Here is a 12,859-nt window from a genome sequence, read left to right as displayed (position 1 = left end):
TTTACCAACTTCTCTAAAATCTTCACTACCACACCAGAGATACTAATAGGTCGGTAATTAGACACATCAGTTTTTGCACCACCCTTGTGCAATGGAACTATCATACATTCCTTCCATTCCTGTGGTATCATTCCTGAACTGAGACTCAAGTTATACAAATGTGTGAAAGGCCTAGCCAATTCAGCTGAACATTCCTTTAACAAACGGGCAGATATTCCATCTGTTCCTATTGACAAATTCTTATCCAGGTTATGCGAGAGCTCTTCAACCTCATTTTCATGAACCCGTAACTCTTCATCTAACGTAGCAGCAGCACCATGCTACATACACCTGGTTTATATATCTTAGCAAAGTGAGCACTCATTAACTGAACAATCTCCTTATCTTCTGACACTCGTGTACCATCTGCATTCAATAAAGTTATTCTTCCACATTCATTCTTTCTTTTGCTTGAGACATAACGATAAAATTCTTTTGGATTTTATTGGCCATGCCTTTAGCTTGCATGGCCAATTTCTTTTCATACTCCGTTTTAGCTATTCTCACAATACTCGTTACTTTTCTGGCCTGAGCTTTATATATTTCATAACTCCTCTTACTCTTATTCTCACGATATTCTTTCCACATTAACTTCTTCTTGTTGGTCTCTAGCTTAATAATGCTGCACATCCATTTCACTCCCAACCTATTTATTCTTTAAAACACTAGGGATACATTCAGATACCGCCTCATTCAAGCACTTTTTCAAGATTCCCATTCATTGCTGACATTTTTTCCATTCAGTAACTGATACCATGGGACCTGCCCACAAAGGTGTTTTGGAAATGGGAAAATTAAGGGATCTGCACTATGAATTGTCGGAACATTCATCCTATTCTCCCTATTTGGCTCCCTCGGACGTCTATCTCTTCCAAAAACTAAAAGTCTTCCTTGCTGATCAGCATTTTTCTTCGAATCAAGAGGTGATTGCAGCTGTAGAGGAGTATTTTCCAGATCTTACTGAGAGCCACTACAGAAAAATAATTTTGAAATTATAAATTTGTTTTTTCAATTGGTAGGCCAAGAACGTTTCAGATCACCCTCGTATATATGTGCCAAGGCTGCAAATTTTTTTAATCATAAAAAAAATTATTTGCTTTTGAAAATTTGCATTAGGTAAAAAATGAATAAATTTCCCTTAGAAGTAATTTTTTGCAAAAAAAAAACACCTAGGTATAATATAAAATTCTGGTCTTGGTAACCCTATCCTAAATCTAGCCTGTTTTTCACTGATTTTGTCCTCAACAATTTTTCTTAATTTTTTTTCAAGTGTACCTAAATAAATCTTTCCTAGAAAACACTAAGAAAAGAAATTCCCAGAAATTCTGACATTCAGTGTTATTTTCAGTTTTATAAAGCAGTATGTTCTTATCATCCAGGATTCATTCTCCTGGGTTAGGCAGGAGAATGAATTTTTATATATTTCAGATTGTATGATGTAGTCTAGTTGCCTTTCCACATATCAGATGGCTTTTTTCTATCTCATAATGATATGAATTTGATCGTAATCCTATTGGATATTTTCTTTGACTTTCCACTGAGTATTGCCTCGTTAATAGTTGTTCAAAGTAATGACTCCTGATGTTCAAAATATCTTCACTTTGTTTTTATCTTTTGGACTCTTTTATCTGTTTCCAAGCTTTCTTATTAGTCCAAGATATTGTGCTACTCACAGTGATATTATCAGCTGTATTTTTTCAAAAATCTTACCATGATTTCTGTTTATCTATTGTTACAAATCTTTGTATTCCTATATTTTTCTCTATATTCCTCAAGAGCACATGCTGACTTATTAACTAGGAATTGTTTATGTGATTTCTTCTTTTTGTTGACTGTTTCTTTTACTTCTTATATCTGCAATGTTCTTATTTTTCTTTCTTTGTTAGCAGCTTCACTACATGCTTCCCTTGTTCAACTAATATTTTCTTCATATTTTACTTGTTTGGAAAGGTTTGGTTCTTGTTTTCAAACTCTCTTTTTTACACAACATTTTATATATATATGTGTGTGTGTGTAATTATATATATATGTGTGTGTGTGCGTGTGTATATATATATATATATTGTTATGATCTAAGATGTCATTATTTAGGTAGGGGACATTTCTTTTCGATTCCTCTTTGTATGTCCTATCGATACTCAAACTATCTATTAATTCTGTGGCCGTCACTTAGATTGCTCCCATGTGTGAATTCGATAAACAAAGAAACTGCCCCTGGATTGAGCCAATTCCTTTATTTGAAAATCTGGAGCTGTCTCCTCGTTCGGTCCTGGAAAATTTGTTAATGCTGCGCCATCCAGAACCCTTAGATTAGAAAAGCTTCTTAATCAAGGAGTGAACTCTCAGAGTGACACATGGTTATACAATATAATAACAGCTACCAAATTAACTAAATCCCTTATTTTAAATTCTCATTGCAGTCGTGGTCTTCCCCAATTAGCTAGTTCCGCTCAGGTTCTACTTGATGAGTGGTGCATTGGATTCATTTATCAGGCAGTTTGTTAGGTAAAAGAAAAAGGGTTTATTCATCAAACTATCACAATACAAATTTTACGACACTTGTCATATAACTAAAGACTTGTCATATAACTTGTCATATAACTCTTTCTTCTAAGTTAACAGACTTAACTATACATAACTTCAGTATTCCTAGTTGAATTCTACCACGAGACAATATTAATTATGAATCAATTCACTGATCTCTAACAATCAGATTTACAATTTCTCTCGATGCTTAACTTATCAAACTTCAAGCATTACTAAACTATAACATACTACATACAAATTAACACACCACCGTATATCAGAATTCACTCTCAGAGATAAAATATTCTGGTATCAGGCTAAGCTCTAAAGTCCTGTTTCATATCTTATATAGGTCCCACTAATGAATAATTTTCACATTATTACACACAAAATTACATACAAAGGAAACTAAAAGATTTGTACGTTACCGGGACCTTTGGACTTTATCGGGGTCTATCTCTCGATCCTTACAATTCTTTCCCCAGATCATTCATTCTTCTTCTTCACAGTTGTTCTTTCGATGAGCCAGCCTGGAACTCACAATCATGAATTATCCTCTCCGATGTAGACAAGAACAGCTCTGCTTAAATTGGTCCACGTGGTCTAGCATGCCTATCAGCTTGTGTTGATTCTCCCACTTTACTGACGAAATGCCCGCACTTGGCTCGCTACTCGGCCGTGTAACTGCATCTAGACATCGTTCTGTTGACCGCTCTCATATTCATCTCAGGGAATTACTCGAGCTTGGCCCCTCGAGTGACCTGCGCCAAAGTTGAGAGAGAAGAAAAAAGCCTATGAGAGAGAGTGCAAGCTAGCGGCGCCAAGCTTTTTATATCGTACCTTGAGCGGCGCTCCTACAGCGTCATACCTTTCCACTCGGCACTACTCTTTTGCACGTGGTTCCGGTCCTTCTCCGCGCGTCTCCTGGGAAACTCCTGCGTGCAACTGACTCCATGTGTACGTGACTGCCGTGGGGCATGTTACTAATCCGAATGTCTCGTTTGCGAACTTTGAACTCACTTTTACATACTAACATAATTCTCATTAAATTTTCTTCCATTGTTAAATTTACAAGAATGGGTAATATTTTCTTACATAGAACAGTCCAATATAAAAAGCGTTTATTTAAAATTTTTCAAGCAATTAACATCTCTACTTATATACAAGTATTTCTCTCAGTGTTTTGATGCTTGTAAAATCCTGAATGAGATATTTCACAACGAAATCTCTTCATTCAAGATTTAACAATATATATATATATATATATATATATATTTATTTATTTATTTATTTATTTGTCTGTACTTCACAACAGAATTGTTTGATTAATTTAAAAATGACAACTTCACCAGATGCTTCTTTTGCTTGATCAATGTTTTGCTTAGATTTTACCACTCATTTGCACAGATTTTGTTCCTGTTTTCAAAATCGTTCAGTTTTTGCACAGCAATAATAATAATTGTTATTATTATAAAGGTATTTCCATGGAGTCAGCCGACTTATTATGCACGCTTCATTATTCACACAATATTTATCATACTTCTTCTTAAAATCATTCACTGGCAACCCATTCACCACTCTTCAAACAAAAAATCTGGTCCTAACACCCTTGCTAAGAACATTCTTACACAATTTCTATGGGTGACCCTTTGTCTTCTTTCTTGCTATGTACTGGAGAGTGGGGGGGGGGGGGGTAGTCTCAGTGTCAGTCCTGTAAAACCCCTTTTAACAACCTATATGCATCTATCATGTCTCCTCTTTTCTACCTATCAGCCAGTTTTCACAGACCGTCAATCTATTCTCATAGGGAACGTTTTATTGATATGTCACAATTTTTCTTTGTCACTTCCCTCTGGATCATCTGTACCCTGTCTTCATCCCAATGGAATCCAAGTGTACAGATCTGTGCACTGTAGTTTAGATGCAGTCTTATTTAGGGGAATAATAACCTCTCTATTCCTGCTTGTTATTTGTTCTTCAACAATTGTTCTTCCACTTAATCTGAAGTGCTGTTTTGGCTGCCTTCACAATATGTCCTCTAAACTTCTACTCTGTCCACAATCTCCTCCAAGTCTTTGGCCTCATCAATTACCTGCACTTCAGTTCCATCAAAATAGTACACAGCTTGTGATCTCTTCCTCCCAAAATTGCATCACCTTACACTTGGCCATGCTAAACTGGCAGCCACTTACCTTTACTGCTAGTCTATTTAAGTCATCCATAAATTATCACTTCTCCCAGTTTTGGATCATCAGCAAACAACTGAATATTTCCTGTCAAATGATTCCTATATCATTGATGTACAAATTAAACAACAGAGGTCTAAGTACTGATCCCACTAATCACTTGCCTTCTGGACTCAACTCCTCCATTAACCACTCTTTGATATCTGTTCATCAGCCAAGCTCTAATCCAGATCATCAGATTCTTATTCATCCCCATTTGCTCCAATTTATGCAATATAGTTGTAGGTGCCTGTAAAACGCCTTTGCAAAGTCTAGTAATATCACTGAGTGGTTATTTCTCTTATCCAACTCCATTGTTACTTATATATATATATATATAAAAAAAAAAAAAGCAAATTACTAAGGCAAGACCTACTCTTTGCAAAACCATGTTGTCCCTTATAGAGTATCATATTCCTATCCCCCAGTCCTGAATTCTGTCTATTGCCAGTTTCCCCAATACCTTAAACACCACTCATGAGATGCTGGTTGGCCTATAATTTGCTAATTTTGTGTTGGAGTCACCTTTATGCAGTGGGAGTATTTGCTTTCTTTCCACTCCATTAGCACCCTCCCACTACTGAGGCTTGAATCATACAGCTTGGTCAAAGGAGATAAACTCCCATGCACATTTCATAATACATGGGCTGATATGCCATCTAATCCCATGGCTGTGTTTATATTGAGATTCTACAATATTTTAAACACTTCTATTTTCCCATTAGTCTGTCACATCTGTTTATCTCTCCATAACCATTGCTGCTTTTACTTGCCACATAGTGAAAGAACTCTTTAGGATTTCATTTTGCCTTCCTTACCATACAGGTCACCTTTCTTGCCTATCCGTTGTACTGCTTATGCTCGTGATCAGCATAAGCACTACAAGCTACTCTTGCTGATCACCTTTTTCTTTAAATTTCCTCCATAACTTTTTCTATGTCTGCAACTCTTGCTTAATAATGCTATTCATCCATCTAACTCCTACCTGATTCACTGATTCTGGATATACCTGATGATACTGCTTTTTTCCAAGCACCCCTTGACCACCTCCTACTCACCACCAGCACTCTCCTCTCTAAATTCATATTCCATGGCACTGCTGAAAGCTGATCTCCAATCTTGTCATAATCACCTGCTTTGTAATTCCACATGTATCCTTTCTCAACAGAAAATTCTGCATCTCTGGCAATCTCCCATTTGATCACTTTCCTCAAGCAGAGGCAACGGAGCTAGATTGGTTACTCTTAAGCATCTCTGATGCTATGGTCAAATTCCAGCACACTCAAACCTTGTGTCCCTTTCATTATATGCTGCCTCAGGTAATTATCTCTCAGCAGCTGTATAAATTCCATTTCCTTCCCTCCTTGTGACCATTCCTCTTCCCAATTTATGTTCCCATAATAATTATCCAACCTGCGCTCATCATGCTAATTTGCCAATGCATGTCATCTACATTCTCCCTTATAACCCCTGGATTATAGCAGGAACCAGTTACATATTTAGTCCTGTTGGCCTCTATCTCACACCATTTATCCTGAAATGAGCTATCCTCTGAATACTTGTATCCCTTACTTCTGCTCTTTTTTGGCATCAGTTCCTCTGCTGTCATTAGCAAAACCTTTCCCTATCCTATTCCTTCTGTCCTCTCTGAAGATCTCATATCCCTTCCATTCTATTCCAATGACCATATCATTCTCGGTCAACCAAGTCTCTCTAATGCCTATAACGTTTGGTGAAGTTGAGCTAACTGATGCCAGCAACTCTTCATCCTTATTTCAAAATGTACAATACATCCCCCCCCCCTTCTTTGTCTTACATCCTCTCTTACACCTTGTGTTGATTAGCCTACTAAAGTTAAGAACCTGGGGTGCTACATTTAACACTCTTCCACTTACGAAAACTCTGTTGCCTGGAGCAGACTCACCTACACGCCCCCCCCCTCCCAAAAAACATTCTATTTTCCCTGACTGCACTTTCACTAAACAATTTTCTCCCAATCCCAAATCCATTCAGCTGCAAACCTTATATAAATCCTTCCTTCCATCAAACTCGCTCCACACATCTACAAACTCAGCACCATTCCTCCTGCACAATTTGCACGCTGACTTATTCATGAACATGGCTCTCTCTCAGCTCACCTTTATCATATTATGGCAACAGATTCACAACTTTTACTTTCTCACCTCTGATATTTGTATATTTGTTTATACTCTGCAGCATAGTTGTTTAAGTTATTTTTAAATCTTGAGCATGCATTTCTTTCAATGAGATGCTTAGTTTTTTCCTGTTTAACATTAGATGGTGATCTGTTCCTATTTCAAATGACCTCTACGTCATTTTTTCTGTACATGTTAGAACATGGTGTTGGTAATGACTAGTCTGTCCCCAGCAGAAACTAGCAGTTGCTTCTCATCATTATTGCATGTTTTCTTTTCTTCAAATTTTTCTGAAACATTTCTTTGTAATTCACTTCCTACTCTGTTGTTAAAGTCACTGTTCTGTATATTAGTTGCTCTCTCTAATGATGAACAATTCCTCCTATATGAACTTTCCTTGAGATTATACACACATGCCAGTTAGTTTTAGTGTAAATTTTCTATTTTAGATTTGTCCACGTCACTCCACTTGAAACCAGCTCCCATTCAACAAGTTTATCCATTGTGTGTTTAGTATACATGAATCATTTTTCTGAAGTGAAATAACATTTATTAGATAGAATGGATATAGAAGACAAAGGTGTGATTATAGGGGAGTGCTGTGAAAATTTATTTCATTTTTCTTCTTCCACATGAATATTAAGATATGAAGGAGAATTAATAGCATTAAGTATTGTATGCATATTGTGTGAATTCCTGCTTACATTTTGTTTCTCTTTGGCTCTGTCAGATGGAGGGATTGTTTTTGAAAGACAATATAAATTTCAGAACAAAGAAAAGATTTCAGATTCTTATTGACTAAGAATAACTGCAAAATCAATCTGTGATATGCACTTTCAGCAACTGTTCATTAATTATTGAATAACAGTAATGAAATTATTTTTTCTTTGTATTTCCAGAACTTGCTTTTGTCTAAATAGGTTAGTGGCAGGTGTACTTATCAATAACTTATTTTTTTCAAACTTGTCTAATCAGCCAGTTTAGTGAGACGGTTTTGTCTGTTCATATAAAACAGGTATTCTGATGAAACATCTGTCATAAACCAGTTACACATTTGAAACTACGTTAAATGCTAATTAATTTCATTTCTAAATTCTTAGTGTAGTAATCCAGTTTTATTGATCTGTGTTCTGCAGTTCATAGGATAATTATTTAGCTGTTATTGCTCTGAAAGATATATAGTGTCTTAGTATTTTAGAAATGGGATTTTAACCCCCTCCCCTTTTATTTATAAGGCTCAAAGTCCGTGGAGAGTCAGCACACCTTCACCTACAGCTGGATATTCAGTCCAGTATTCATCAGCCAGCCAGTCACCCACTTCGTCAACATATCGTAATACACCACCACCTGCTTCTAGCCATAATCTTTCAAGACCGCCTTCATCTTCCCCAGGCCAAGGAAACTGCACTTCATTTAAGAATTCTTCACATTCTCAACCATCAGGGCATGTTCACCAGTCCAGTCAGGCTACAAATCAAATATGGCTTCAGGGTCCTGTAAGAAATTCTCCTGTAGGGAGACAGTATTCTAATAATAGCAATGTGGGGCCACTTGCTGGAGACTCTCCAAGTCAAGGTAAAGTTAAACTAATTATTGACAAAAATTTTAGTTGCATTTTGAATAAGCATTATAAATTTTAATCATAACTTAAAGGCTGTATATTCAACTGACTCCAAACAAATCTTCCTTTCTCATTTTATCAGAAATATGATTGATAAAAATATTTATCCTTTAAACTATCCCAAAGTTTTATGGGTCGAGACCCACTTTTGAAAACATTAATTTTCCGTGACTCACTTGTTGTAGTGCATATTTTTGGTAGATAAATTTCTTCGCCTAGTGTGAGACCACCACTCTTCTTAATAGATTCCTGAGGTGGCTTAAAAAAAAGTTCCATATGTAGTCCCTAGAGCAGAGATTTAGCACTATGCTTAGTTTTTAGAGAAAGCTATGGATTAGATAATTTAGAAACCTGATCTTAAATTTAGATTCTCTGTGCAGAATCTCATGTACATATACATTTCTTTCATGCCTGTAATTCTCCTCTTCCCCAGGCTCACTTTAAATCATGAGACTGGAAGTAATGATCTACAATTCAATTCAAAAGAGATTGAAGTGTAGCATTCTCTCTCTGTAGTACGAGAGAAAACAGGCCAAATCTCTGTAGTTCTATTCATCACCTGATAGTAAATGAGTTTCATTACCCATTTCAGTGTTACCACTTTGCTTCCTACCCACTCAGTCTAAGGACACTTGAAGAAATGTTCATAGGCTCAGTTTATTTTTCTCCTCCATTTCTCACCAGACAGTGATGTTTTCAGAGTTAAATTGGATGTGGAAAGGTGTAATTTCTACCCCCCCCCCCTCAGGCTACAACTTTAAAACAGCACTTAAGCAGGCATCTGCAGAAAGTTTAAATACTGGTGAGACCACTAGCACAGCCACAATATGCAGAGGAGCTAGATGAAATTCTCATTGTGTTCATGACTCTTTAGACCAGGAGTATCCACTGCATAGATCAGTGGTTCTCAACCCTTTTTCCTGCAGTCACAAATGCACCTGCATGATGGAAAGAACTTGTGATACAAAAACATTGGATCTAGTAATAGTATCGGAGAATATAAATGAAGTGACTCTTATGCTTCTGTTTGGGGGGGGGAGTATATTAGGGTAGGTAATTATAATAAATACCTAGCAAGAATGCTAAACACTGTGTAATACTAGCTAAACAAAAGTCATGGGAGGACTTTGGTAAGAATATGGAAAATAAATATCAAGAAGGTGACAAAATATTCTGGAGGTTGTTGAAGCTTAGGAATGGAGGAAAGAGTGCTGTAAAAGGAGTTAAAGATGATAAAGGTGACATGAAAACGGGAGAAAAAGATATCCTTGAAGTATGGAGTAATTACTTTGAAAAACTGCTAAATGAAATAAGCAGTGATGACAGCACAGTGGTAAAAAACATTGACCAGGCATGCAGTCAGGAATACATATCCATACTTGAAGTAGAAAAAGCCATCAAAGGCTTGAAATGTGGAAAGGCAGCAGGAGTAGATGATATTCGACCAGAAATGCTGAAGTATGGTGGTATAAGTCTTACAGTGGCTACACTGCATAGTTCAGAAAACCTGGACAGAGGGACGATTCCCAACAACTGGAGTAGAGCTCTCATAGTACCCATATATAAAAAGGGAAATAAAACTGAATGTGAGAATTACAGAGGTATTTTCCTACTGAGTGTTCCTGGCAAGATCTATGCAAGTATACTTGAGAAGAATTGTGGAAGAAAAGCTTGGTGAAGAACAAGCTGGATTCAAGCCAAATAGAGGCTGTCAGGTAGAAAGTATTTTACCTTGGGTATGATAAATGTTAAAAATACCAAGCAATTTTAAACCTGGTTTTACTCCATTTCCCAAGTAAGCAAACAGACAAACAAGTCAAGTTTGCGCCTGCAAGTGATGCAAGTCTAACTGATCCTACAGGTAGTGCAAGACCAAGGCAACTCGTGGTAAACGTGGCATAAGCTCTGATCACTAATCTTAATATTTACCCTTAATGCCAAAACACATCTCCAAGAAGGGGATGTATGATGTTTTGTATTAAAGGTAAGGGGCCACTACCCAGACCGATTTCGACCTTTATTGAGGTAGAATGGGAGTTCATGTCTTTCATCATCGGCCTTTGGAGTATAAAAATTGCTGAGGGTCAGCAGGTAGTAATAGGAGAAGTTAAAGAAAGGTAGAGTAGGATAGTAGGAGGTAAAAAGAGGCCTCAGTCAACCTGTTTAGCTGTATAATAACCCAGAGGTTGTGGCTAAAAGGCCTGTAAAACATAATCTCCTTGCACCTGTTCTAAAAAAAAAAACTTAAAATTTACACTTCACTTTACCTGAAAAACATAACTTTAGATTACATTAATCCAGGTGCCTGGAGACGTCATCTCGTAACCCCTAAAAAAAAAAAAGAAAAATGTTTGTTAAAATTTGGAACTTAGATTATTCTTAAACTATGCCTTACAACTGAAAAAAAAACTGAGATAGCAGGATCCGTATTGAGGTGGACTTTATCAACCAGAGAACCGAGAGTTGGGGGAAGAACCTGGCCCGAGTGATGCAGCCCACAAGGAGCTGCACAGCCTCAATGTAAGCCTTCGCAGCCCAGGTTCTGAGGTCTGCCCCCCTCCTATGTGGACTAAGTGTGAATACACAGAAACAAAACCAAAAGAAAAAACTTAGAAGGGGCTTTTTTTTTTAAGTCATATTTGCCCTCCAGTTTTTAATCGCTATCTCAAAGTCTTTTACCACGTTTTCCATCACTGTGAGTACGTGTACTGACTCTTCATCATTTAGTTTCCATGTTCTCTTCAAGCTTTCATTCCATTTCGTTCGGTGGTAATGGAAGTTATCCCACTTCATCCATATACTAAGACTATCTAGCTCGCCTTTACATTGCAAACAAGCGTCTCCTTTTTCGTGTATAGCTGTGTGGACTTTGTTCCTTATCTCGGGTTTGTCCCTAAGATCGAGTAGGATTCGTCTTGTTATATTCGAATTTTCTTATGGGGGTTTTTCTCCTTCTACCGGTTTTGTAATGGGGTCCTCTTCTGATGAGGTTTCTTCCTCATTTTCTGTGTTGTTTCGCGTTATTATCTCATTTCCTTCCTCGTCTTCTTCCGAACTTGAGGCTTCTATTTGGCTTTCAATGTCTTGTTTATTTCGTTTCATTTCTCCTTCTTCTGGCGTGATGGGTCGTTTTGTTGAACTGGTATTGATTTCCCATTTCCTCTGTTTCTGTGCTGTTATTGTTGCTGTCCATTTCAATGGTGTGAGATTTCTTAGCGTTCCGTTTCTTTTTCTTCCTAGTTTTTCCTCCTGCATTGTTCCCGCTTATTGCCTGGTTTCCTAACGTAGTCGTCGCGTTAGCTGGGGGTTGTAGGGCTGGAAACTCTTCTGATTCAGTTGTTTGTGGTTCGTTTACTGTTTGGCCGATAGATCGAGAGTCCTGTGTTGTGAGCTTAGGACTGATTACAGGAATGGCTACTGCCACAGGTGTTATGGCACCTCCTGCTCTTTCTGCAAGGGTCCTGTTAGGACAAACGTCTATTTTATGGGATGTGTTCTCACATTGATTCAATGTGTGTTCTGTCGATAAGCAGTTGCGGCATGTGTTGTTTTTCGGGCAGTGAGCGCGCTAAGGTGGCCCAAAGCGGTGCACCGAAAACATCGTTTTCTTACGCCTGGATAATTGACTATTACTCTTGCTGAGCCTAAAAAAATCAAGATGGGGACCTCTGTTTTCATCTCAATTGAAATACTTCCTCTGATTTCCACTCTGGGATATCTGCGTCTTGTCCGATTGTTACGTTTCGGACATTCCCCCACTTGGAGAAAATGGTTTTAATGATTTCCTCCCCTTTCTCTAGATATTCTAGAGGAAACCTGTCAATTTTTACGGATTTTAAAATATTCCCAACTAGGAAGGGTAGGTATTTTTTCCCTTCACATTCTACGCCTTTAAGGAGCATTTCTCTTGTCTCTGTGTTGTTCGTTACTATTTGGAATCCTCCTCCCCCCCCATAAGGGGTAAGCCCGTAAATGCTTTCGTGACGTTGAGAAGAGCTCTCACAAACGTCGCTTTCTCTATACTTGGGTCAATTTCGATCCCGAAAGTACGAACTCTTGGTAAGAATTTAGACATTGTTTAAAGGCAAATACTTTTCCCACAGTAAAAGAAAGTTGAGTCCCCGAAAAGGGAAGACCTTAAGACAGGCCTGTACCATTTGGCACGAGGCCGCAAGAAAAACTATAAGAGTTCTTACCAAAGGATACTGCAATAGGAGCTCTCTCTCGGGATCTTGTAAATCGCCACTAGAATCCAAAGCAATGGCACCTTCGTTGTAACAGGACTGGAATAG

The 12,859-nt window shown here is 37.6% G+C and overlaps 1 protein-coding gene across 3 annotated transcripts in view; it reads left to right on the top strand.

The window, feature by feature from the left end:
* The window catches only part of LOC150107401 (uncharacterized), a 384,774-nt gene that overhangs the window by 328,158 nt on the left and 43,757 nt on the right, over positions 1-12,859 (top strand). For all 3 annotated transcript variants that reach the window (XM_090391269.1, XM_090391268.1, XM_090391270.1), the window contains exon 14: positions 8,182-8,521. In XM_090391269.1, coding sequence (XP_090247395.1) covers positions 8,182-8,521 — 340 coding nt within the window. The remainder of the gene's footprint in view (positions 1-8,181; positions 8,522-12,859) is intronic.

The sequence above is a fragment of the Typopeltis vanoorti genome, chromosome 4 (assembly GCF_054136105.1).
Source record: "Typopeltis vanoorti isolate ZY-2024b chromosome 4, IOZ_Tvanoo_1.0, whole genome shotgun sequence".
In the NCBI taxonomy this organism is placed as follows: Eukaryota; Metazoa; Arthropoda; class Arachnida; order Uropygi; family Thelyphonidae; genus Typopeltis; species Typopeltis vanoorti.
The sequence above is the reverse complement of the archived record's forward strand: the minus strand, read 5'-3'. Positions and strand labels throughout refer to the sequence as shown.